Source organism: Uncinocarpus reesii, genomic scaffold (genome assembly GCF_000003515.1).
Source record: "Uncinocarpus reesii 1704 scaffold_2 genomic scaffold, whole genome shotgun sequence".
Classification (NCBI taxonomy): Eukaryota; Fungi; Ascomycota; class Eurotiomycetes; order Onygenales; family Onygenaceae; genus Uncinocarpus; species Uncinocarpus reesii.
Window position 1 is genome coordinate 3938049 of NW_003052499.1, and position 26696 is coordinate 3964744.

Consider the following 26696-nt stretch of genomic DNA (forward strand, 5'->3'; position numbering starts at 1 on the left):
AGCAATCACTCACAGTAATACAAAACCAAGCTGCTGCGTCGCGGCAGACCTCTCCTTCTGCGTCGGCATCAAGACGTCCCTTGCCGGGACAAGACACAACGAGCTCAAATCAGACCGCCCAGGTTGAAATGGACAAAGTCAGAGAGCTAGAGGAGCTGGTGAAAACCCACGAGCAAGAGCTTGAAAAAGTTGCGAGGGAAAATGAAAAGCTGAGGAATGCGCTAGGCCGGTATAGGGAGCGCTGGGAGAGGTTGAAGGAGGGCGCCAGGAATAGGCGAGAGGGGAATGGAAGCAGTAATACCGCCCGACCTAGTTCGACGACGGCAATACCACAGACCGATGGCACTCAACAAGACTTGCAATCGCCTGCACCTGCTGTTGAGAATGGGGATGTTATCATCGCCGACCCAGACCCCAATGATGCATGAATGAAAATATGAAAATATCGTATCAAAACCTATTGATATAGCGTATGAGTCTCAAAATTACATATTGAGTCAGCTCTTGTATTCTCTAAACAGGGGCAAGAAAATCCGCTTAGGAAAAGATGGGCAATCTAATGGCTATTTGTCTTGATTTTTTTTGGAATACAAACACCAGGTATTTTCCACCACACGATGTAAAGAGTGTATGTGCATCAGAAACTTACTCCAGAAGAAACAAAAATAACGTCGGCTGAGAAAGTACAAATGGGAGAATGAGAAAATCACGCGAAATGCACCTCGCTGGACCCTGAAAATGCCGAAATATTAGGAATAGGCACTCGACACTAATTGTCACCAGAAAATCCACTCAGATAATATAAATGCAAACGGAGGCGGGTGAGCGGGAGTTGCCAACATTGGAAATGAAATAAATATATATGAGGAAAGGCCACCTTCTAATCGTTATAGCGAGGGTCTTTGTACAGTGGACTGGTTGCTTCGGCCTTGGTCATTTTCGTCGGTTTCAACAGATGGGCTATCTTGACCATGGCCGTCGTCTTTGAGCATTCTCCCCCATCGTCGCCCACTTTCAAGCAAACTAGCACTAAAACGAGTGATATTGTCAGTCCAAGAGTCTTTCCTGCCGTGACCGCGGTGGGAGGGACTCTCGTCATTGCGCTCGGGTGGCGTCGAGGCGATATTATCTTGATCGTTTGGCGCGAGAGGAAGTCGGAATGTTACGGGAGGACCGAGAGTGCTGGCGCGGTTCAATTCATCGCCATATGGTTGGTGATGTCGGTTGCCAAGATCCCCAAAAAAGCCCGTCTCGGATTCGTATTCGACGTCGTGATCTGCATGCCCGTCTACTGCGGATGCTCTCCCATCTGGCGTTGATATAATCCGTTTCCTTCGCTGATATTTCTTCGGAGAGCCCTCGCCGCGTCGTAGAGATTCCGCCACAACGGCGCTTAACCCACCCGAAAGTGGCGGGAGAAGCGGCCCTGGTGAAAATCGCAGAGAAAGGCGATTTCGCGACGGGGATCTTGGAGTCCGTGAAATCGTATGTCTACGTGGACGGACCCGATTTGCATCGGATTTCGGAGTTGCTATCAACCGCGTGTCCAGGGGAGATTCGGTTGCGCCTGGCGCTGTAGGGAATTGGAGAATCACGCTGGAGCGCGGAGGCGGAGTGCCGGGACGCGCGTCTGCCGATACAGTTCGAGCAAACTCTTCACGGTGTGGAGTCCAGCGACTTGCAACATGTAATTCGGGACTAGCTTCTGGCGGTTCCAAAAGAGAGGTATCAGATATTGAAGGCGGCACAGAAGCAGGAGAACTGGATAATTGTGCACGCGGAGTGCGGAGTGTATCTTCATCATCATCTTGAAGGTCGTGTTCGCTCAGGAGAGATTCACAACGCGACTGCCTGTCCTCCTCTGTGGGTAGAGCTTGCTCGACTCGAGGAACTGCTCTATTGTCTGACTGATCATGCCAATCTAGCGAATCGCGATATGGTGTGCCCTGTAATAATCCAATCGCTTCTTCCTCATCTTGCTCCGATTCGGGGCCTCTTTCGCCCTGAGATCTCCCGCTTGTAATCAAGTAGACGCCCAGGAAAGTTAACGCGCATCCTCCAAAAAATTGGAGGCCTTGCTTCAGGGTAAGCGATTCAAAGTCGCGATATAATATAGCACTGCCAACAATTACCGAGATCGTGAATAAAACGAATTGTGTGGGGATCACCTGGGTCGAATCGAACCGTTGCAACGCTCGATTGATGTAACGAATTTGCATCATGGCAGTGACAATGAGAACGGCGGCCAGAGCGTAAGTTATTGGAAAGGTAATGACATGCCAGAGTGTATATGAAAGCAATGAGGAGACGCCTTTGGTTGCTAACGCCGTATATCCCCCTAAACATGTTTAGAGACGATTACGGTGCGATGGCAGACAAACTTACCAAATAACCCAACCAGCCCTAAATCAATCAAAATCGTCTTCCGTCCATGCTCCTTGCTAAACCACATCAAAATAAGAATCAGGCCAACCGTCAAACCGAGGTAAAGTTCAAATTCCCATCTGGTAATCATCCCGATAATGTCATCGGGGCCTATTTTCTCTTCGGACGTATTGGCACTCAATACAACCGTCACTGCACCGGCAATTGCAACAAGGACGCCCCAAAAATCTTGCTGGCGAAACCTTTCCTTCAGCATAATCGGAGCAATAACGCAATTCGACACAAGCGCAACGACACCAAGGGGTGATACAATGGAAGCAGGCGCAAATCCGTAAGCCAGGAAATTCCCAGCCTCGCCTATTGTCATGAGTATGATGCCGGTCCACCAATACGGAGAACGGAGATAGGATTTGCGCTCCTTTGACTTGGAAGATTTTTCTAACGAAGTGACTGTTCTTTCCGAGAGAAACGATTGCTTCAAACGATCGGTTCCATCATCGTCACTATCGTCAGTGTCCGTGTGGCCACTAACAGGCCCATCGGAAGACTGGCGAGCAGTGGGTATTTGACGGCGACAGGCATTCTGGTCATGGATTTCGGGGCGTATATCGGCAACGTCATCCACCCGTCTATCTATATTGTCCTGAACTCCAAAGCTGCCAGCTCGTTGGGAAACAGCCCCATAGGTTCCAGCTGACTGCCCGCCCTCTCCATGTACATCTCTTAGATCAGGATTCCCTATTTTCCACCCACGCTCGATCCGTTTTCGTTCCTGATCCCGTGCAATTCGAATATGTGCGTAACGTTGAATATTCAGCGCAAAGGATATCAAGACGTTACCGACAATTGCGGTGACGATGCCGATTGTAGACGACCATTCGCTGATTGGACTCCCCCCATCGTCATCTCCCGGCCGGGTACCCTCGCGGAGGGTGAGTGAGAGGGGCAGAGAGGCATTCGACAAGCTTCGGTTAACGAATAGAGAAAACAGGAGCGTGAACCACATCTTGCTGGTGATCCGAGGCCGCCGTTAGGGATAACGTTGGGCTAATTATTGGATAGCTCTGACGAAAAGCTAGGCCAGCACGAAACAGGGGGAAACCCGCCCTCTCCTTGTAGCAAAGGGAATCAACTGATGGTCACAATACAGTCAACAGCCACTGAGAGCTTGGTTTCAGGTTCCGCAGACTGCCACCAGACAGCTTCACGTCGACAAAGACTGGTAACTAGAGGTTGACGGGTCACTGTCGATCCAGCGATTAGCCCCAGCCTGGCAAGGAAACCATAATTACCTCCACCAATCGATTAAGACGCTGCTTATCGATGCCTTCAGCAATCAATTAGGCGCGGCATATGGAGTATCCGCTTCTGCGCCGGTCCGATTTGGATGCCAGTCGTCTTGCATGCGAACGGGAGCTTCCCTCGATCGCAGCGGGCGGAGAATTCCAAGCGGGCAGAAATAAGGTTATCCCGAAATTAGCCTAGCGGGGCTGGTGAAGCTATTCTTATGTAATTGCGTGACGTCACTGCTCGGAGCACACTTTTGCATTACGATAAGGAGGATATTATAAAATAGACATGTCCACTGAATCCCAAACTCCAAAGCCTTGTAGAAACTTGCGGCCATCTTATCGTTTAATCTTCTTCCTATCCGGACCCTGCCTTTGTTCCTCCTCGTCATCACTGAGTTCAGCAAAAATGGGCTTCGGCTGCGTATGCTTCCACGCATTTGTAAACAGCGGTTCCTTCTCCGCTTTCTCCGCATACTTCAACAATGCTGCTCTTGGATCCTCGTCTCTCATCGAGCTAAGAGGGATATTCTCCTTTATATGTTTCTCATCGGGTTGACTTTTGGCAAAGGGGGTCTGCACGGGAAGATGCGGACGGCGAGGGTCTCGAGGTCGGCCCGATGCAGTTAGGCCAACTGTCGGATGCCTGCTAGCGAAGCTCGCATGGGACTGGACGACGCCTTCACCAGAGAATCCAAGAGACAGATCAGTGGTAAGGTTAGGGTCGTCGTCGATATGGCGACGCTTCGGAGCTTTGGACATGATCGTAAGTGCACCGTTTCGCGAAATCTGGGGGTTGTATAGAAGATGCGTTTGTCCGTTTGCGGAGCCTGTAAGTATTTGGTTCAATTTCTCATGCCAAAGAACCGTGATAAGGGGTGAATTGGGGGTAATGGATGTCTTGAGTTCGGGCTTCAGCGTCGCAGGATTTAGAATGTACAGCTCTCCCGTTTCCGACCCTGTGATGATGTTGGCGCCGTTCGGGGAGAAGAGGATATTTGACGTAGGATATGACTTTGACCCAGATGGATGCGCAACTGTCGTCACGGGCTGCTTGAATTTCCTAGTGTCCCACAACTTGATGGTATCATCACCTCCTCTTGTTACAATTAATCTTCCGTCCGGGCTAATGTCAAGACCACTTGTCCAGGTATCTCTCGTGTGAGCATCCCTTATCTCACCGCTTGGCCTTGTAAACGGCCCATCGCCACTCCACATCACAAGGCTACCATCCAACGCAGCAGCCACGAGGATATTGTTGCCTCCTTGGGCCGGCGAGCCCCATGCAACAGCAGTCATCCTCGTCCGGCCCGCAGAGCCTGCAGCCCTCGATTTGTGCACGATCACCTCTTTTTGAGTCCTTCCGATATTGGCATCCCATATGCGGACCGTACTATCTGTTCCAGCCGTAGCGCATAGATTGTAATTCGTCGGACTCCAGGTCCCGCTAGTAACCTCCGAAATGTGACCCTTTGTGTTGCGCATGTCCCGCAAATACATATCGCCCTTGACAAACTCCGTCAACGTATCACCATCCCGAGATAATATTTTAGGCTGCGGAGTAGCAGCAATGACGAGCACCTGACTCGGCGATATCGGGTTAAACTTCGCGACATGGACTGGGTGTGTCTCCGAGGCAGTGGAATTCTTTTTAGCAGATGGCTCAACGGATTTAAAAGCGCGTAACGTTGACGGAGTGAGGGATGCGAAATCGTGAAACTTGATCGTGCAGTCTGTCGATCCAGTTATCATTCGAGCACCGGACGGATCGACCGTAATTGTGGTAATCGCCCGCTCGTGAGTTTTAAACACGAGATCATGCGTAACTGGGAACTCATCTTCATCGTCCTCCGATTCATCGGAGCTCGAATCGGGGTTCGACGCTGGTGCGGGAGCTTCGGCTGGGGAGGCTTTTGAATCGAGCTCGTTTTGCGGTTGGTCTTTGGGCTTTTCCTCGTGGCTCAAGCTGGCTTCCGTATCTCCTCGCTTCGTTTTGTCGATTTGCGCACCAACATCGGTTTCCCTGCTCTTTTTCCCAAAGCTTCCGGGAAAGAACTTTTTAAAAGCCTCTTCGTCAAATTCGTCCATGCTGTAAAGGCTGTCCTTGAGCTCCAGCGCAGGGTGCAGGAAGCCCAAAGCTATTGGCGGCTTGTGGCGATGTTTGCAGTGTTTGCGGTGGGCATACACAAGGTTCTCCCAAACAAAGCTCCAACGACATAGCGATTCACCATCTGCACGCAGGGCTATTACTTTGTTACGATGTATTGGATCAGAAGCTGGATATTATGTAGATACCGCTAACCATTGAAACCCGTCAGACGCTAGTGTACATTCAGCTATGCACAAGTCCCAAAAGCCCATTCTACAAGTAAAGACCCTCTGGCTCATTCTCACTCTTAGTCTTCATCACACGCTCCCTAGCTGCCCTAAAGTCCGCCATTTGAACCCGCATTCGTCGTTCTCGGAGCGCCATCAAACCTGCTTCGGAGCAAATAGCCTTGATGTCGGCACCGGAAAGGTCATCCTTCTGGCTAATGAACTCGTCCAGATCCACGTCTTCGCTCAGAGACATCTTCGACGTGTGAAGCGTGAAAATCTTCTTCTTGGTGTTTTCTGAAAAAACTTGTTATTGGGGAAGGGCTAAGGGCAATGCGGACGCTGGTAACTTACGATCTGGATTTTCAAAAAGGATCTTGCGATCAATACGGCCTGGTCGAATCAAAGCTGGGTCTAGAGTTTCTATTTTATTGGTAGCCATGATGACCTTGACATCGCCTCGATCGTCGAATCCGTCGAGCTGGTTCAGGAGTTCAAGCATGGTACGTTGAACTTCACGCTCGCCGCCGGAAGTTGACTCATAACGTTTTGTTCCAATGGCATCGATCTCATCGATGAAAACGATAGACGGGGCATGTTCCGCAGCAACCTGGAAGATTTGACGAACCAACCGTGGGCCATCACCAAGATACTTTTGGATCAACTCACTACCAACAATACGGAGAAACGTAGCACTGGTCTGATTGGCGACAGCCTTGGCGAGTAAGGTTTTCCCCGTACCCGGGCCTCCATAAAGAATCACGCCCTTTGGGGGTTTGATGCCCATTTCTTCGTAAAGTTCGGGGTGCAACAGTGGCAGCTCGACTGCTTCCCGAACTTCCTGAATTTGCGACTCCAACCCTCCAATATCAGCGTACGATTCTGTAGGCGCTTTGTCGAGCTTCATAACGGAAACCAAAGGATCCGCATCATCAGTGAGGACGCCAACAACTGATACCGATTTGTGATGAAGGAGGATGCTAGCTCCAGGCTCGAGTAGATCTTTGTCGACAAAAGACATAATCGAAACATAGTATTCAGGGCCCGTGGCACTCGAGATAATGGCGTGGTCGTCATCAATCATCTCTTCAAGATTACCAACGCTCATTGGGCTCCCTCGCATGTCATCGACACGGCCCCGCTCATCCGCGTTTCTATCAAGGGCATCGAAATCGTCACTTGCCGACGGTGCGGCCGACGCTTGGGCTTTGGTTTTGCGAAGGCGCTCTTGATTCTCTACGTACTCCTCTTCCAAAATCAAGTGATCATGGGATCCGCTGCATTCGAAGGTACCGTAGCTTGCAACGTGAAGTCGGGTAAATCGTCGGGAGTTTCGCTGCGGCATTCGGGCCAGCAGCCTTGCGTTTCTTGCGACCGATTCTCGTTGTGGGTTGTGGAGGAGGTTCGTACTTTGGCTTTTCCTTCTATAAAACTCAGCAGTTAATACACGGAGCAGGGTCCAAGGGCAACCACGGTTAACGTCACACACCTTCTTATCTTGCTCATCCTTTCCATCACCCCCAGGAGGGCCACCTCCCATCTGAGACGGTTGATTTCCCTAGATTGTAACAATCAGCGCCATCACGAGAAGCTCGTGAAGGAAAGAGTCGCCATACCATGATTGCAAGCTAGAGGGAACGTCGAGAACACTTCGACGCCTAGTACTATCAGGTGCAAAAAGCAGGTGTAGCAGAGTCTTGCACTCAAGCAATAGTAGAAGTAAAGTGGACGATGCAAGGCTCAAAAAATCCAAACTGGTGGAACCGTGAACGAGAGCTGTTGCTGGCCCCCAAGCTGAGGCGACTTGATGTCCAGCTGTATTGCTTAGTCAGCAGTTAGCTAGCGCTTAACTATAACATAATACCACTCAACGACGGTGGATTCCTTATGTATGGAAATATTATCTTTAAAGCTAGACTAATAAGTCAGTACAGTTAACTATACAATATGAAATTCTATATATGACTCGTAATACAGTACATACTGTGTAGAATAGTTCATAATGGAATTAGCCGCTGTTGAGGAGTGGCCATTGTTGAGTGGTAAATTACATTAACTAGGCCAGTTGATGTCATTATGACTGGTCGATCTGTTGTTAGTCAGCCCGATATTCCTCTTCCTCACACTCTAGAGAATCAGACATCTTCATCTCTTGAATCCACTCACACATTTTATGTGAATTTATTCTCTTCACGACTCTCGTTCCTTCAGATAAAAATGGCAACAACCAACAATCAAGACACAAACCAAACAATGTCCAATTCCAATCCATCCCCCCTGCCTTCCACTGAAGAGCTATTCAAAATGCCACGCGACAAGTTGGAGAAATTGATGTTGGAGCTAGGCTTGGAGTCATCTGGTAATCTCCCCAACAAAATACAAAAGCAAAAATTCAATTTGTGCAGCAAAATTCAGCCTTAGGCTAATTTTCATCTGAAGCTCCTAGTAAGGACTCATTCCTTTCTGGATCGCCTGACCTTGACTATGAGCAAGAGGTCTACAATGCTGCTAAACAATGTAAGCCCGCAACTGAAGGCCCACCATCCTTACCTATTTAGATGAATCTAAAGCTCTTACACACCCAAGGAAATAGCATTCGGGCGAGCTGTATCATCAAAGCCTTCAGATACGAATACTTAACTACACGTTCTGGCTCCGACTCTTGAGCTCGATTCTTCCGCAGATGAACTGCGTTGCAACCCCTAACTAAAGGGCTTAGCCACGCCAGAAAAATGGGCTTAGAGTGGCTAACTTAAAAGGCCCAGCATGGCTAAAATCGGAGGCACGTCTGAGCTAATTAGCTGAGGCAACAAACAAATGCCTCTCTTTTCTATAAGCTCAAATATTGAGTGTAATAAGAAGCTTAGTTACCCCAGCTACAAGGGAGGCTATTATTGAAATGAAAGCTGAAGAAGCTACAGGGGCGCAGATAGCAGTCTACATACAAATCCTCAAGGGGTTGTTTATACTACTCTCTATCAACATCTTCCAGAATCAATTATAGTTATCCAAATCTCAATCCAGCTGTCCAAAATCTCTCTCATCTCTAGAGCAGAGATTGGTGCTTCAATATATAAAGCAAAATTCTTTTGCAACTTATGAACTTCTCAAAATTGAGCCTGAATCGAGTCTATCCAATTACATTCAAATCACTGAATATATCAAATGAAGCCTGGCTTAATCCCCCAGAACCGCGCAAACAATGTGTTTTCGCAATAACGAGTTCCAGGTACAGATCCTCAACCACCAAAAGTCAGTAAGTGGAATTATAATCTGTTCTTTCATCATCTTGTTTATTCCTGAGTTGTGCTTGATCGCCTGAGCTGCATCATGGACGCCAATGGTGACTACGGAGATTTCATCGACCCCTACTCTGATGATGACTTTGAATACTTTGTTGAAACTCCTTCGATATACCAACCTAGCGCCGACTATCTCTACTATCCCCTTTGTCTTGGAGAAGTTCTGAACTCCCGATACCGCGTGGAGCATAAGCTGGGCCACGGCGGCTTTTCCACAGTCTGGATGGCCTTTGACCTGAAGAAACAAACCGATGTTGCGCTCAAGATCTTGACTGAAGGTCAGGGGTCAAATGAATATCATATGCAGAACGAAATCCTCCAGAATGTGAAAGATACATCTCGTTTAACTCTGTATCTCGATACTTTTGTTCTTCCTGGAGATCACAGGGTTCTTGTCTTTCCCTTGCGTAGCCCAATGCTCTCCGTAATCACGTTAAAGGCCAAATCCATGGCTACGCGCATGTCTGCAGCGAGACAGTTGCTTCAGGAATTGGAGAGTCTACACAAGGCTGGAATTGTACATCGAGGTATGGACCTAGGTATTTCTACTGGTGTTGTAGAATCTTACTAACGCTGGCAATTTTTTCAATAGACCTCAATCCGGGGAACTGTATGTGGAACATAAAATCCCTGGCTCATCTAGAAAGAGACGGTAAATACGCGCAGTCCTTGGCCGGCCACAAAAAGCTGCCATACCGCAGAAGAACATCTGTAGGCCTGGGGAGCTGGTCAAGGCCATCGCATTTCCCGAGAGCTTGCGCACGGATGACTTCTATCTAGGCGATTTCGGCCTCGCAATGAATCTTCATACTAGATCCGACGAACAGCCAGAAGGTAGGCCACCGGTGGCATACTGCTCCCCAGACCGGTATTTTAACAAAGACCCAAGCCCAGCATGTGATATCTGGAGCTATATGTGTATCTTCTCAACACTGTGGTGTGGGATTACCCCATTTCATACCAGGCCCGGTGAGCAGGAAGTGAGTACCATGGTGGCCAAGTTAGGGCCGCTGCCGCTGCCGTTCAAAGGCCACTACATCTGGCCTGAGGAGGAGGAGGATGCATGGTATATCCACACGCCCAATCCACGAAACCCCGGATGGGATCTTGAAGGAACAATCACGAAATTCTCACATTTTTCCGGCACCGAGGAGCGAAAGCATGTACTGTCGCTTATGCATAAATGCTTTAGGTACCTCCCCGAGGAGCGCCCGACGGCAACGCAGCTTCTCCAAGATCCGTCAAGCAATCATGGATATGTACTGTTAGTAGAGGAACATTTCCTGTGTGGTTGATGTGACCATCAACTTCCCTGAAGCTAAAAGGATATTGTTTCCGGATTAGTTAACTAGTTAAATAACTACCTAACAACTTCAAACAGCAGCCACATATTCTGAAGGTCTATTTACATAGTATGCAGGATTATTCGTCTGGTGGAAAGCCGGGACCGGAATCGGGAGCCCGGTTCCACCAGACCAGCCTAATGTAAGATGGGTGAGTGGTGTATCTGGACGAATGTTAGCACAGAAATTGTGTCATGATGAAGAGCAACTTACTATTCTCAGCTTTCTCAAAGTGGCTGGTTGCCTCTAGATCCATGTTGGGGGCTGTCTAGAGAAAGTGGCTTGCTGTTGAAGCTCTTGAAGCTCTTGAAGTCTAGAGCACTGACCAACATGACCATAAAAGCTGTCTTCACTGCAGAAGCAATATATCCCATCTCCTTTATGTTCTCTAAAGAGTTTAAAATGTTGGCAGGAGTTCTGAATATGTCTGCTGACTTTGCGGTGGGACAATGGCCTTTTGCAATATGGACATGGATGTTTGGGTTCAGGTGCAGCAGAGATGAGTCCAATAGAAATTTTTTTAAAGCTGAATAGAATTAAAGATTTCATCGTTTTCTTTTAGAGAGAGACCATCTTCAGTATTCAAGATTTCAGTTAAGATTCCATATATATCAAAAGCACCCTAATGAAGTGCGGAACGTCGTGTATCCCCGAAAACAAAATTAGAGGTCCCCCGAAACCATCAATCACTTTCCATAACTAGTATGCTGGGAGCAATACTCAATTCTGGACCATGGAAATCTGAATCCAAGACTGTTCGATCTTACGCCCGTCATCCTCGGTTAGCTTCAATTGCTGGACCACGTTACCGTCATTTAAAAGTGCTCTCATCCGATCGGTCATCTTCAAGGAGAGGCTCTCCAGCATTTCTGCTCCTTCACCCACCGGCGAGAGGACGGGTACCAACTTCTTCAGATGCTCAACCACGGACGCGAGCTCAAACTTGAGGCCCGAAAAGGTGTCGACCAATTGATCGATTTCTGCCGCGGGAAGAGCCTCCAGAATCGTACGAACGATATATGAAGTTCTCACAAAGGTCCAGTTGCGCGCAGTTGCAGTGTCTAGAGCAGCAGAGAGCTGAATGCTGGCTTTGGTAGGCATAAACACCTCTCCGGACAGCACTGCTTGGGTAATCATATCTGCCAACAGCTTCACGTTCCGAGCGTGATCCTTGTCCTTTGCAGTCCTTAACTCGGCTTGGATCTTATCCAGTCGGTTTTCCATTGCTCTCAGGGTCATCTGTGCGTAGTGTAGACATGATTTATATTGAGTAGAGATGTCTCTCCATTGATTGACTGCGGCGGCGGCGGCTTTCTGCGCAGGAACTGCGGAATCAATGTTGTACTCGACAAACTCTCGAAGACTCATCTTCCCCTTAACGACGTCTTGAATGGCGAATCGCTGTCGTGAGCCCATGAGCTGAAGTGCACGGGTTGACTCTCCTTGCAGAGCTGTCATTTGAGTCATCCCGTTCCGTGTTGCTGCTAGGATATCGAGCACGCTTGTTTTCTGGGATCCAGCATTATCACACTGGCCCACGAGGCCACGTACATGCGGCAGACGCATCGCCTCATCAATTGCTTGAACAGTGGCGTTAAGCTGGCGGGTTTGATCGCTAATCGTTTTGATCACCGTGGGCGACAGGGAAAGGACGTCAAGCATGTGGTCATGGTCCGATCCACTGGCGATGGTCGCCTTCAAGACTAGCATGAAGCCCGCAAGGATCTCCCTTACGAGCGCCGTGTCTGCCGCGATATCCTTCCACTTTGCATCCAATATCCGTTTCATGCGTACAGGATCCATGCTGATCCACTTTTTGATCCGATCAAGGGACAGGGCGATCTCTCCGGTAGCCCCATTCACCTTCTCGACCATCTCTTTCCAAGTCAAGGAATTACCATCAAAGATAATCCCGCTTTTTTGGCTCTCGCGACGGGGAGCAATGTCGTTCTTTTCAATTGGGCCGATTATGAACCAGTTGTACCTCATTTCAACGTAACCTTTTTGCAAAGAAATCCAACTGGCCCTTCCATCTGTCCACCAGGGAGGCGGATAGTCACGCTCACATTCCTTCTTCTCCTCCTCCATAGCAGCTCGATGAATCTGAATTTTGATTTCAAATTCTCTAATCTCCCGTTCGAGCGTGTTTTGATAGTCCCGCGCGATTTGATTGATCTTCGCGAACTCGTTGTGGGCCATAACAGCCCAGGTCCCGGCTTGGCTGCAAAACTCGATGGCTTCGTCCAGCAATGGATCGGAGATCTCGAGCGTTGCTTGGCCCTCTGGGTATTTGTCCAGCAAGTCTTGTATTTTCAGGCACATTTGTTCAACAGCCCCCAGGCACTGGACGGTTAGTAAGCCAGCTTGCTTTGTTCTGAGTACCATTAAAAGGTACTCGCTATCGCCTGTTTTCATGTCATTTCTGGCAGGGAGAGCGAACATTTCAGAGTTGGCTTGTAGCAAAGCGATATCATACCAGTTGTCCGTTAAAATACGCTCGCGCCGCTTAGCGGCAGTGGCCAGCAAGGCAACGGCTTTCGCGTTCCGCATGCGCTGACGATATGCCGAGAAATCACGGCGAGCAAGAAGCTGAATACCATCCTTGACCTCCTGGGTGCGTAAAGAGACGAGCTCGACGAAACTGAGGGCGAGTAGCACGGGCGGTTTCGAGTTTAGTAGGTCGGTATAAGAGGTCGCTACTTGTACTTTCGGCGGCAATTCAATTCCCTGCTCAATAAGCACTTGTAAATATTTATCGGCTCCTTTTAGGATCCTCCCCATCGCATCTCTGGCACTTATGATGTTTGCCGGCGTTGACAACCTCTCTTTGCCGAGCTGTTTGAGGATCGCTTCCTCGAAAGCTTCAACCCGTCCAGCAGTGAGGTTCAGGCCACCCCAGAAAGCGGTCATTTGTTTGTACATCTCATCAAGGTTCGTATAGTTAGTCACAATGGAGGAAAGCTCATCGATTGCCTGCGAAGTGACTCGAATTTGCGCCTCGGTGTCGGCAATAGCTTTCGCAAGTTCCGAGATTTTCTGCCCGAGGGTCACGGCAGCGACCACGCTGGCGACGAACAAAGCACCCGCTGCCTTTAAAATCGTGGGATTGGCTCCGAAAAATAGCCCGATAACTCCCAAAGCCAATCCTAGCAACGATTAGTATCTAACGTTTCAAAACCTGAAAATCAGAGTGAAGGCAGCCTTACCGAACAGAGCACCTGCCACTGCTCCCCAAAATGCTGCCTTGAGCTGGTTCCATCACCTCCTGCTGATCTTTTAGGGTGTCCCTCTAATCCTTTCAATTTATCCCTGAGTAACGTAAGCTGTTGTTCCAGGTCAAGCCGGGACTTTATGTAACTGTGCGGACATAGCCGGCCACGTCTTCTCCGGGAGCTTTCAAGGGTGTTGAAGAGATCATCAGACCAAATGATTGCCTGATCAATTTCTTGCCAGGCGGCATCAAGTGCGATGGCCTGCTTTTCATCCTCCCCCCTTGCATCAGCCCAAGCCTTTTGTGCTTCTAGAACAAGTCCAATATGAACATCGTAGCTCTCAGCGCAAGCCCCGATATCGTTGATTGCTGGCATGACCACCTTTTGCGCCGTAATATAACGTGATCTGAGTGCGTTCGTCAACACGTTAAGATCCAGCATGACACCCGGTGAACCTGGGCCCAAACGAGTAACTCCATCTCTTTGGATGACTTTGTTCCAACGTACTGTCGGTTCACTTGATCCGCCGGTGGGGGCTTCGACCTGTCTGCGATAGACGTAGTTATCCTCACGTATGACCACCAGGCCCGTGTCAGTCGCAGTAAAGTCAGTTACTCTGTCAATAGAAACCTGATTCGCCGGTTTGTACGAGCGCTTTCCGATATCAACGGTGATATCCCAGGTCTTATTCCCATCATCCAGCCCAATCAGCTTCTGATTGTAGTAGGCAATCCGGGTCCACTTTGGGGGGCTTCCGGCTCCCTCATGCGACATCGTCTCCCATGAGTTCGACGGATATATGTCATCTTTTGCAAGAATTTTGATTGTCCCACTCTTCTCGAGAATCAACAAATCAAAGCTCATAACATCTCCTCCGTCATCCAGCTTTGCGAACGGAATCACACTCTGAAGGTCGGTGCTCGGAAGGACATCATCACCAACTTTGACCCATTCGTTGACATACATCTTGGACCAGTCGTTATTCGCTTCTTTCAGAATGGGATCATCTCGTGCGCGAGGAGATTTTTTCCAGGCAGTTTGGCCATGGGCCACATATAGGTTGCCTTTGTACGGAAAGAAATGGACTTTACTGGGGTCGTTCGCGGCGTCTCCGGGTAACGGCCCAAACGGTTTCCAGGATTCATTGATGCCATGGCTGTCCGCGTCAACAGAAAGATACATGATCTGGTTTCCCCCTTTCAACCCTAAGACGGGAACGGTATTGACGACGGCCGAGTGATTATTGAGATATGGTTTTTGCTAACGTTGAAAGTCAGTGTAGTACCGCGTATGGGCTATCCGGACAATCTTACGAGCACTTCGTCGAAGTTATCCATAATAGGACCGATTGCTTCTGCCATTTCCTCCAGATTCGGAGCCTGGCTACCGAAGCCGTCGTCTTCGTCACCCGAAATTTGTTTCAGAAATTGCTTCCCATCCTCGGGGAGCTCTGCCTCTGCTTCAAGAGAGGCCTGGGGTATATTTTTTTGCGGCGTGATAGCCTTTTGTGCCTGCGTACGGCATGAACGAGGGACGTTGGCGGCACGCAACTTCGAGATGGAACTCTCGACAAATTTGATCGTGCTTTTCAGAGCGGAAGTAGCCTAGCGATGTTAACACATCCGGTTTGACGACGCCATCATGAACTCCCGTACCATTTGCCTGGCCTCAGCACTGTCCTTAGCCTCCTGCGCATTCTGCACCCTGTTATCCGATCGCTGCAGTTCGGCATGGATGCGAGCATGGATGCCATCTGCGGCGGAGATTGCGTCTCCTAAGCTGTTCATATTGTCAGATTGAAACAGAACAGAAATCTCAATAGGTTTAATCTTCACATAAACTGCAAAGTTGCGTCCAGTGTTTGGGTAAGGACTAAGAGTCTCGTCTGGGTCTGATGAGCTATTTAAAGGACAGTAAGAGGACCGATGTTCCGTTTGGCACCCTCGTTTCCCTGTTTCATTGTTACCTGCTTCCCCGCTCTATACACACTTTGTTGAGTGATTTCTTGGAGGAAGGACGGATCGTACGGCACAGTATACCGATGGATGGTCCGTGGGCTTAACCGTCAGCCAGCCCATCCTTGCTCTTGTAAAACGGTCCAGATTGATTGCCCGAACTGGTCCCAATCAGCGGAAGTTCCATGTGCCTTGGAGGCCTGAGTTCCAACCATGTTAAAACCCAATTCAGGATCTGATGGTCGTTGAGCAAGTGTTGTCCAAGGAGCACACAAACATACATGATCTGCGAGTGAGTCGCTCGAAGTCTCGATATAAGTGGGGGGCGATCATTCACTCTGGCTATGCTAAGAGGGCCGGACAACGGGATCGATGGTTGTTCGCCGTTGCGGAGAGTCTCACAACCGAGTTAGAAGGGGGATGGAGTTATGCCATGTAGCAACTCAAACTGACGCAATAGATCTCTGATCTTCAGTCCTTCTTCATACGTAGGTAAACGGTTGCAAGTTTAACCAAAGCACCGCGCCCGTTTCTTGTAAATCCAGAATCGCAAGAACCCCCATGTTCTCAGAGCACCCAGCCATCCAATGGTGCATCCTGGGACATCAGCCTGCGATTGGCGATCAAGTACTCCAAACTCCAGCGTGGAATGTGATCTGGGTATCTTTGCATTCAGGCTGCATGATGTTGACTTTCTCAGAGTTGGATCACATCTCTTGGATGATGTCCGCCGGTTACTCCGTTACGGGTCAATGGGATAGACAGACGGGTCTGGTGAAGACTTCAACCTTCAGCCCGCCACCGAACCACCTCAAAGGTGCTGGATTGATTGACGTTGCTGGCCACCATCGCCGGAGAATGAAATTCCGAGTAACTGCAAGATCACCAAGCCGCTTTATATTGGAATCATGTGATGGCAAAATCACAGGCACCAATCAAAATTAATCTGCACTGTGGCAGCTATGGGCTTCCGTACGCCGCACTGGTGTGCCGTAGTTAATCACTCCTGCTGATATCCAAGCTCCTTATTAGTAGGAATGGAGTTGAAGAAGAACAGATCTCCATGAACACAATATGCAACAATAAAGAGCCACAAGGTTTTGCTTTGCAGAGCCCTGTAGACACTCATACCAGGAATCTTCAGCCCATTGTCGCCCAAAACTTCTTCAATTCGGAGCTTAACCGCTGAGTCTTCACCATGCGGCCATAGACGATTAACGCTACAGCGTCCCGCACCAAGTCTTACTTATGAAAAGATTGTACACTGACCTTGTCAGTTCTCTATCCTTTACTCGCTTCAACCTCTCCCATCAAGCTAACCGTCTGTTCCGAGTCCGAAGCTCGGTGTCTACTCACAAAATGCTCGAGGACCAGCTTTATAGAACGTCTACTCAATATCGCCTTTGGTCATTCACCAAGGAATCTCTAGGTTCCATTCGACAAAACACCAATTCCCTAGCCAGCTCTCGAGTCAAAGTCGCCATTCGCCGAGCGCAGGAAGCGCGTCGACCCGCGTCGACCCCAGGAGAAAGCAATGGAGCAAATTCAAAGGACAAAGGAACTGCAGGGACGAAGGAAGCGGTTCCATGCTTGACGGCGGAAGATGAATTGGAATTGGTGCAATACTACTGTGAGAAGACACTGGAGCTGGGGGACGAATATAAACCTCCACTACCGACAACGGTGAGGGTATGGACTGCGCTCTTTTATCTATTAAATTGCCATAAAAGATCGATGCTGATGGTTTCCGAGTGTAGGCGACAGCGATCCAATATCTCCGCCGTTTCTACCTTACCAACTCACCCATGACCTATCACCCCAAGTCCATTATGCCTTGCGCCGTCTTCCTTGCCACGAAAACAGATAACTACTACATGCCCCTCCGTTCTTTTGCCGAGAAGATACCAAACACAACCCCGGAGGATATTATTGCCCCAGAATTCCTACTTACCCAGGGCCTCCGTTTCGCTTTCGAAATCCGCCACCCCTTTCGAGGTTTAGAAGGTGGAATCATGGAACTCACCGCCATAGCACAAGGCAACGGATCAGCAGCCCCCCATCACACAGGAGTAACATCGGCAATGCTCCAAGAAATTATTAATTCTGTCCCTTCACCATCCCCAGAAGGAGTGGCACCAGCTTCAGTGACTGACCGGATTGCCACCGCCCACGGAAAATCCAGACAGATCCTCAAGACCGCAGCTCAAATGACAGACGCCTACTTCCTTTACACACCATCGCAGATATGGCTTTCCGCGCTTTTGCTCGTGGACAAACCGCTCCTGGATTTCTACCTAGACACAAAGCTCGCCCGGGCAAAAGACGATCCTCACCCATCATGGATACCACAGGTTGTCCCCCACCTAATCTGCGACATGCACAAGCTCTCGGCTCTCCGTGGAGAGCTCGACACTGTCCTAGCAAACTGCTCTGCTCTTTTAAACGCCTATTTGACTAGTCACGATCCCAACGCCCCTCCTGACCCAGCTCGAATGAAAAACTTAAAGCGCATCGGCAAGAAGTTATATCACTGCCAGAATCCAGAAAAACATTCGGAATTAAATGCAAGTGGCGCTCGGGCTGGAAAAAGGGAGGGTTCAGGGAGCGTGACACCGGCATTGCTGCCTACGGCTGGCGAGGACGATACTGAGGGTCGAACACCAAAAAAGCGAAAATTGGAGGCCGATGCAGCGGATGCCGGATGATTATGATGATGATGATGATAAATGATTGGCCGGAGTCACGGTGATAATGGGATGGGGCATCTTGCTTTTCGATTTCTCTTTTGTACCCTCACATATGCAAGCTTGAGGTGGGAAGTATGTACAATATCAAATATCCCGAATTTGCAAGCTTCGCTTGTGAAGATGAATGAAAACAACTTTTTATTTGAATTAACTTATGCATCCAAGGTTTGCCCCGTATGGTTATGCTATTTTAAAGAGCCGGTCATACCATTCCAAGCTTGAGGAAGAGTCTCATGAAAGCCAATTTATTGATGTCAATACCCTTAATTACCATTTTTGACAGAACACTCTTAACCAAGCCAAATATGGCCAGTGAAACACTAAAACCGTCCCTTTTATCATAGTAATGAGTGAAACGCAAGAAAAAAAGTTATAATGGTATTGTTGAAAAGACGAAGCCTGGAAACGGTCGAAAGGAGGGAAAAACATTAAACCTGCCCAGCGGAAATCATCTTTTTCCTCAAGTGAGTCTTGTATTCGCCAATAGTGCCGTCCCACCGGCGAACAGTCTTGTATTCGCAAACCATGATGTCCTTGGCGATCTTATCAAGCAACCTGCGAGGAATAGTATGTTAGTATAGTCAAATATGGATACTGCTAGGGATGCTGCGAACCTGAAATCGTGGGAGACGACCACAACACCTCCACTAAACGCGTTAATAGCATCTGCCAAACTATCGATAGTAGGAATATCAAGACCGTTGGTTGGTTCGTCGAGGAGAAGCATGTTGGGCCCATCAATGGCAAGCAAGGCAAAGACGATTCTGCTCTTTTGGCCCTCAGACAGAGTGCCCATCAAGGCTGTCTGAGCTTCACCAGTAAGCCCATATCGACCAAGTTGCTGGCGCCAGTATTGATAGTCCTGCGACTTTTCCTTGTATTTGTCTCTGACAAAATCAAGAGCGGATTTCGTGAGATCGAGCTGTTCTGCGGAGTGCTGACTGTACAATCCCAGCTTCAAATGGGTATGACGCGTGACAGTGCCAGACGTCGGGCTTAGTTTACCGGTCATGAGACGAAGAAGAGTGGATTTTCCAACACCGTTAGGTCCGACCAAGGCAGTTCTAGAATCCATGTCAACACCAAAGTCGAGATGCTCGTAGAGGTTGTCTTTCGACTCTCCGCTATAAGAGAATGTCACGTCGTCGAAGGAGAGAACGGGTGGGGGTAGTTTCTCAACATCCGCGAAACGGAATGTGAAAACTTTATCCGGGATGACTGGCTGGATAAATCCTTCGGCCTCCATTTTGTCCAGGATCTTTTGACGCGACTTGGCTTGTCGTACAAGGTTGGCGTATGTTCCGGCAGACGCGATGAATTTTTTAATGTGTGCAATTTCTTCTTGTTGCTTATGGTAGGCCTTCATCTGGTTGGTCTCGTTTTCGGAACGAGTCTTGTGGTACGTGTCGTAGTTACCACCATAATACACCAACTGCCTTTGACGCATATCGATCATAGTTGTGCAAACACCGTTCAAAAAGTCCATACTGTGTGAAACGAGTATGAGCGTACGATCCCATTTTTTCAGGTATTCTTCTAGCCACACACAAGCCTCCAAGTCGAGATGGGCAGTTGGGTCATCGAGTAGGAGCAATGATGGCTTCACAAACAAAGCTTTTCCGAGCGCAACACGCATCCTCCAACCACCGGACATGTCCTTTGTCTTCTTGGTAATAGTGTGCTTGTTAAAACCCAAACCAGTGAGGATCAAGGAGGCTCTGGTATGAAACGTCGACGGGTCCATAGTTTCCATACGCTACAGTCAGAGTTAGCATAGCTCTCAAAACAAAAACCGCTGTGAATTTACCTCGTAAAGGTCCTCAAGAATAGGGCTCTCTGGTCCGTCTTTCTCTAGAATTTCTTCAGCTAGTTTATCTAGCCTGTCCATTTCGTTTTCCGCCTCTCTAACAACCCATTCCAAGGCGCCAAGCTCGCTCGGTGGTGCACCCTCATTCAGCAGGTAGATATCAATGTGTTCGGGGATGGGGAATTCTCTCTTGTCGATAGCTTTCAAAAGTGTGGATTTGCCGCACCCGTTCTCACCGAGCAGGCCGTATCGGCGACCATAGTTGAGCTCTAGGGTGGTATCGGTAATCAGGACACGGCCGTGGAAAACGAGAGATGCTGAAGTAATTTTGACGTCCCGACTGGCGGCAAGCGATGACAACACCCCGGTCGTGACGCGGTCAGATAAACCGTGCTTATCCATCTGTTCTGTCAACTTTTTGACATCAGACATTTTGGCGGCGCTGGTGGCTGGCTCATCGACAAGATTGGTATCATCCACCGCATCGCCATTGACAGACGAAGCTTGAGAGGCGTTCTTCGAGTTTACTTTCGAAGATAGCCGGGAAGCCGGTGTCTTCTTATCCTTACCCTCTGCGGCACGTTTTGCCTGGCGGGCGGCCTTGGATGCGGAAACCATCGTGGGCTAGTATATGTCGTCAGGAAGGTGCTGAGCTTGAAACTTCGGAAATCTCCCGCGGAGAATTTCGAGGAAGAGATCTATGTATATATCTAAACGAGAAGGGGAAATATAAAAGCAATCTGAAAAGGTTTGCAGGATATGCTGTCGGAGGTGGGGTTTTGGGGGGCCTTATCGATAGCGAAAGCCCTAAAAAAGTGGGCTGGGTTCAAGGAGACAACAAAGACTGCTATCTATCAATCCGAAGCGCCTTCAGATTGGCCCAAGGATTTGAGGATGGGATTAGAGATGAGATAGGAAATATAGGGACACAAGTAAAGGGAAAAAGGAAGATGTCCGCTGAATATCAGACCAAGTGAGCGATGATGTCGTCCGTTGATTTTGAATTTTGCAAAAATCCTTGTGGGGGGCTGCTGAGATAAGCAGCCACTTGCCACTGCCAAGTCGGTGCTACAATTCTCCGGTGGTGAGTCAGCATTGCGTCACATGATGCTCTGGCGCTTTGGCCGTGCGACTCGATGATTCTCAACACAAGAGCAGCCACACAGAGAGCAGGGTGACACAGCCATCACAGATGTACCGCAGGCGTGGCCGAATACAAAATGCTGCTACTCCGCACTTCGCACCGCCTACTTCCTTTGGACCGTAAAAATCAACGTTTCTGTCTATTGTTGCTCATTATATCGTACTGTCGTCTATCGACTACTCGTCGCGCAAGAGGAGAGGAAGGAAAAGAGAACGAGAAGAAATCTATAACCGTCTACTCAGTCGCTCTAATAAATGCTTTTCGTCTGCTGTAAGGGTGATTGACTCCGGGACGAACACCTGGCCCGGCGCCACGATTATTTGTTGGTCGTCTGGTGCTTTCTCTTCGGGCATGGAGAGGTTGGTTGGGTTCTCCTCGTCAACGTCGGTCGACGAGCTGTCGTCCCTTTCACGAATCGTCGGTAGAAGCTTTTCGGGAGTCCACCAGTGCAAAGGGAATTGCCTCTGTACGTTGTTGAACAAAAGGGCGGAAACCAATATCAAAACAGAGCTGAGAAGCACAACGGGAAGCAGAAACCAGCCCAAATTCCTTGCCGTTGGATCCACAACCGCAAGCAAGCTGGTCGCGCCAGCAGGGGGGTGAATTGTTTTGGTGAGAATCATCACCAGCGTGGCCGCTGCACACGCAATCGGCCCAGCGATCCAGTATAAATTGTCATGGTTCGGATTCAACGCAAAGAGCTTCGCAACGCATATTCCGACGAGGGCTGAGAAAAACTGGCCAAATAGAGCATTTCGAGGTTGAGCCAGGGGAGATTCTATCGCGCAGTATTCTAGGACAGCAGCAGCACCCTGTCAACCATATGTTAACAAACAAGACCACAGAGGGGAAACGCCATATATATGGTATTGCCGAGTGCTCGTTGACTCACAAAACTCCCGACGATGATTGGCACACCCCGCTCCTGGAACGAAGGGATGTGAGTTGATGCTGCGGTTACGATCAACAATCCAGTGAACACGCCAATCAAGGACCAAAACATAACCAGCACATTGCCGACTTTTTTAGGCGGATGGAGCCGATGCCCCAAAAAATGGGCGACCGGCCTGGGAACGAGGTGCCATCGTGGATGGGGGATATACCGGTTGAGAAACCGGTCAATATCTACCTCTAGAGTGTGGAGTTTGGGGAAATCTTCTATGGTTGGCACCTTTGCAATCGGCATTTTCAGCACAAGTCTATCAGGCACAAAATAACGGGAAAACGGGAGTCGAAGCGCAAAGCGATCGCAAGGACGAACTAGGATGAAGAGATATCTATAAAAGGAAGAGAACCTCAGAAAGCTTGCTGCCGGTCCAGCCGAAGCCCACGCCGATATGAAGAACCTGTTGGCATGTCTGACTATCCAGGTCTGACTCCAAAAGCCATCGAGAATGAGACAAGCAACCCGCGGAACCGATTGGGGGAGAGAAAAATCACGATAACCCGTGAAATTTCTAGCACTGAAACGGTATTACATTTACAGGAGCTCTCCAAACCGGTACATTTTTCCGCGGATTTGAGAGTCTTTGGTGGGGGGCAGGTGGCCATTTGCGCGAGTGGCACGCCTATTTTGCGGTTGATTTTCGCCGCCAATCGGTAATATAAAAACATAAAACGCGTAATTTCGAACTGTTTCGGCCAATTGAAATTTTGCTGAACAACCCCGCAGCAAATCCGGCCCTTTGTTGCTGTGTAATGCGTAATTTTGAAAACACAGCATGACGTACGGAAAAGCCCATTACAGCCCATAAAGACATCATGGACATATCGTCTGCATTTCCGATCGCGAAATATCCACCACTTCCTCTACGGATCCCTCACTGGCAAGCTCCCATCGTTCGAACATTTTAATTTTGCTATCTGATCTATGATGGAGAGACCACCAGGGTGTGGCCGACAGCCCCGCAGTCACCCCATCAAGCTTCTACTTTCCCCACCGGCTTCCGGTCTAATCAACCAGGATGAAGTTGCCTGACGTGAGGGGGGAACATTTCCCCCGTTTAGGTATAGCAATCAAGCATGCTTGGGACAGGCGGATGAGTCTGTCTTCACTGAGCCCAGCTCTTTGGAACAGACGATCGGATCTTAGGGGTATAACACATTAGCGCGGCGTCATGGGCCCCGTAACTACGTTCAAGAGCCAGGAGTACGTTAGAACAAAAGAATTGAAAGCAGTTTGGGATAGATAGGATCCTTGACCAAATCGTTTCTTTCCGGGGCGGTTGTCAATCAGGCTACCGGCCAGAGGGCATTCACGCCACAGCCACTATCATATCGGGCCGGTTTGTCCTGAAGGGATATAGACACTAATTCCGCTATAAAGGCATGCGTCGATGTTGAATTAAAATAATTTTCATTAATAAGAGACAATTAGATCTCTAATAAAGCGAGTATATCCCAAGCTATCAACAATATGTGTCCCTATAACCGTCCTGAAACTAGTATAAACAATCAGAATAAAGGCAACCCTCGAAAGGTCAACAGCAAAAACACCTATTTCCAAAACAGCAATAGAGGAAATCGTGCAAACGGAACACGGCATTATCAACACTTCCATTTCGACCTCTTTGTTTCGGCTTCCTCGTCATCCATATCTGGGCATTCTTCATCCAACACTTGCTGCATACTTACAAAGACGTCAGTTGTTCTCATAATACGATTCGTCGGAGACGGCGGGTAGATCCCATCATTCGCACCGCACGAGCTCGCTAATAATGCTGCTGGAAGGGGCGTTATCCTATCTCCAGTTTCCTCATCCTTGCTAAAATTGCTAAACGAATGCCGATGCGCTCCCAATGAACCCGTTCGAATTTTCTTGGGTGGTCTGGTGGAGGCAGTGACTTCAACTTTGTAGTTGCAAATTCCGGGCTGATTTCCGGGATTTATATCAAAATCGTTGCGTTCAGTGTGAACGGTGCTGGGACGTCGCGTAGATTTGGGGGATTTGTAGTTCTTCGGCAAAGGCGCAAGGTCAAAACGGTCCGGACCCTGACGGGAATACGAGCTGCAAGTCATCTCGGAGGTAGACCTAGTTCGTGAAGGGAAAATCAGGGGTTCGAATAGGGGTCCAAGGACAGGAAGAGACGCCGAAATCAGGGCTAAGTGGAATTCAAAGCTGGTTGAGTAAAATATCAGTATGTCAGTTTTAACGAATAGCTCTCGCAGCAAACAACAATCACATACAGAGCCCATAAGCCATAATCAATCCCACTGATACGCTCTGTTAGCCACATGATCAAATAATTTGAATTTTTGGGGGAAGCTGGACAATCGTACCGGTATTTTACCCTCACCTTCAAGGCGTACACCGTCATGGCAGTTTTGATGATTCCGGCAAAACACGTCCTGGATCGGCGGGTGAGCAAGTTTATCCTTCTATACTGTGCATATAGTCTCCTCACAGGTAGCCAAAAGTCGCCATTCCAATAAATGCCAGCTTATATCTTCTTGTGTTATGAAGATTGTAGAAGAGAAACACACAGAGCGTCACAAACGAAGTGTCAATTGTTGCATCGATTCCTAATCCCCGTTAGTCTACCGCCTCCTGCAAGAATTACATAGAGGGTCTTACCACTGAGAACCATATTGATTGCCATAAACTGTCTTCTTGTTACGCATTTTGCAGTCTCTCTATCCGTGAGCGACCAACCGGCAGAAACAGGCGTACACCGGAAAAGATGAAGCCCGATATAGACTGGCAGAAGAACAAATAGAATAGCTTCTCGTCTCAAAGTGTTAGCTTGCTCGCACTGACTGGAGCCCCTTGGATTAACAACCAACATACCTAGCACAAATCTGATAAAGTTGTAAATCCTACCCCTTCGAAGTTTCTGCAAAAGGAAGAACCCGAATGAGATCTTCACGGCGTAAAACCCAATCCCAAGGACCAGGAATTGGAAAAATGAAAGTTTGACAAGCACAGCACGATCATACGGGGTCAGAAACTGGGTATATCGACCAAGGCCGTGCTTCGACTCCAAGATTAAAAATGCGATGTTGCCCAAGTCACAAGCCTAAAACGAGCGGTAAGCCTCTGGCAGTGTACGGGGTATCAACTGAGCCTCATAAAGGGGTCACCTTACCGATGCCAGGAGTATAAAGTAGTCATCTATTGACAGGCGTTTTACCACGAAAATTCGAACATAACACCTCAAGACGAGTGTAAGAAAGGCAATTCCGGAAAAGAATCCAAAGACACTCAACACCATCGGTAGTTTGGTGGTGTCTTGAAGTCTGGGGTCGAACTTTGGATCGTGCCTCCTAACCAAGCCCAACAGCGGCGGGAGTTCCTCCAACAATGCCATGGACGACACGTTGGGCAGATGCCAATCCGCCCCGTGGTCATGACAGGCCAGCTTCCTCGCTATACATGCCCGTGCTGCGCGGGATTGGCAGTAACGGCTCTCAGCAGAAATGAAACGAATGCAAAATCTATACAGGTCCGGGTGAGTTCTCGCGAAGGGGGGCGGGTTCATAACAAGTCGGGAACGGGGAGAACCCAAGAACCTGCAGGCTGGAATGCAAAAAGCACGAGATCCGCCACCGGGAGAGTGGAGACGGGAAGCTCTCGAAAGGCCTTTCTGCAGATGTCCTGCTGAACCAGCCCTTTGTCCCGATTGCAGATCGTTTCCGCTAGTCAAATCTCTCAATGACGCCTGTCCTCAAGGCTGACCCAGTCGTGACCATTCAGGAACGGGTTGTCCTCCGTGTCATCTGTGCATCGTCGCCTCCTCTCCGGACTGCGTCGATACTGTCACGCAAACGTGGTTTTGCTCATGCTACCAGGCGCAGGGCATGCATCTTATTCGGAGCATGGGAGACGAAGACTTCGCCATCTGAACCGGTAGTTACACTCCCTGAGTAACCTCTGAGCGAAGGTTATGGGCTCCCTCCAAGCGTGCCGCCCGTTTTCCACGTGTAATCCTAAACGATGGCAGCATTTCCTTGGAAGGGAAATAGGACATGAAATCCTCCGTACGAAACCCAAGACATCAAACCGTGGAACGAAAACTCCATGCCAATCAGCTCTGGGGTTTTTTCGGATCCTTCAAGCTCAATGGTTCGATAGAGTCGAAAGACCAGCCACAAGGATCTCAACGATTAGTTATCAGGCACGGACTTCCGGAAACAGAAAGGAAGCACAATAAAGGGCCAACAGTCTTGCAGCACTGCAGCAGCCAGGCAAAGCTCTCA

The 26696-nt window shown here is 48.9% G+C and overlaps 9 protein-coding genes across 9 annotated transcripts in view; 3 read left to right on the plus strand and 6 right to left on the minus strand.

Annotated features, from left to right (window-relative positions):
- UREG_04287 (uncharacterized protein) overlaps positions 1-428 on the plus strand; it is a gene marked incomplete at both ends in the record, with an annotated part of 1997 nt that extends 1569 nt beyond the window's left edge. Inside the window, one exon of the mRNA XM_002544724.1 lies at positions 48-428. Within this exon, the coding sequence (XP_002544770.1) occupies positions 48-428 (381 nt within the window). The remainder of the gene's footprint in view (positions 1-47) is intronic.
- Positions 429-887: 459 nt separating this feature from the next.
- On the minus strand, positions 888-3391 carry UREG_04288 (uncharacterized protein; the record flags this gene model as incomplete). The annotated part of the gene is made up of 2 exons (XM_002544725.1): positions 888-2338; positions 2386-3391. The coding sequence occupies 2 exons, from the start codon at positions 3389-3391 to the stop codon at positions 888-890; spliced, it is 2457 nt and encodes an 818-aa protein (XP_002544771.1).
- Positions 3392-4013: 622 nt separating this feature from the next.
- Positions 4014-7335, minus strand: UREG_04289 (26S protease regulatory subunit 4; the record flags this gene model as incomplete). The annotated part of the gene is made up of 3 exons (XM_002544726.1): positions 4014-5923; positions 6069-6230; positions 6345-7335. 3 exons carry the CDS (start codon positions 7333-7335, stop codon positions 4014-4016), a joined length of 3063 nt encoding a protein of 1020 aa, XP_002544772.1.
- A 1985-nt stretch (positions 7336-9320) lies between these two features.
- UREG_04290 (uncharacterized protein) lies at positions 9321-10587 on the plus strand (the record flags this gene model as incomplete). Its single annotated transcript, XM_002544727.1, has 3 exons — positions 9321-9819; positions 9885-9944; positions 10175-10587. 3 exons carry the CDS (start codon positions 9321-9323, stop codon positions 10585-10587), a joined length of 972 nt encoding a protein of 323 aa, XP_002544773.1.
- Positions 10588-11355: 768 nt separating this feature from the next.
- Positions 11356-15634, minus strand: UREG_04291 (uncharacterized protein; the record flags this gene model as incomplete). The annotated part of the gene is made up of 5 exons (XM_002544728.1): positions 11356-13781; positions 13898-14120; positions 14355-15107; positions 15161-15451; positions 15503-15634. 5 exons carry the CDS (start codon positions 15632-15634, stop codon positions 11356-11358), a joined length of 3825 nt encoding a protein of 1274 aa, XP_002544774.1.
- Positions 15635-17161: 1527 nt separating this feature from the next.
- Positions 17162-18507, plus strand: UREG_04292 (uncharacterized protein; the record flags this gene model as incomplete). Its single annotated transcript, XM_002544729.1, has 2 exons — positions 17162-17491; positions 17560-18507. The coding sequence occupies 2 exons, from the start codon at positions 17162-17164 to the stop codon at positions 18505-18507; spliced, it is 1278 nt and encodes a 425-aa protein (XP_002544775.1).
- Positions 18508-18977: 470 nt separating this feature from the next.
- UREG_04293 (uncharacterized protein) lies at positions 18978-20974 on the minus strand (the record flags this gene model as incomplete). The annotated part of the gene is made up of 4 exons (XM_002544730.1): positions 18978-19104; positions 19164-20305; positions 20357-20883; positions 20926-20974. 4 exons carry the CDS (start codon positions 20972-20974, stop codon positions 18978-18980), a joined length of 1845 nt encoding a protein of 614 aa, XP_002544776.1.
- A 750-nt stretch (positions 20975-21724) lies between these two features.
- On the minus strand, positions 21725-22686 carry UREG_04294 (uncharacterized protein; the record flags this gene model as incomplete). Its single annotated transcript, XM_002544731.1, has 2 exons — positions 21725-22312; positions 22393-22686. The coding sequence occupies 2 exons, from the start codon at positions 22684-22686 to the stop codon at positions 21725-21727; spliced, it is 882 nt and encodes a 293-aa protein (XP_002544777.1).
- Positions 22687-24047: 1361 nt separating this feature from the next.
- UREG_04295 (uncharacterized protein) lies at positions 24048-25121 on the minus strand (the record flags this gene model as incomplete). The annotated part of the gene is made up of 4 exons (XM_002544732.1): positions 24048-24531; positions 24687-24713; positions 24780-24848; positions 25075-25121. 4 exons carry the CDS (start codon positions 25119-25121, stop codon positions 24048-24050), a joined length of 627 nt encoding a protein of 208 aa, XP_002544778.1.
- Between the last annotated feature and the right edge of the window lie 1575 nt (positions 25122-26696).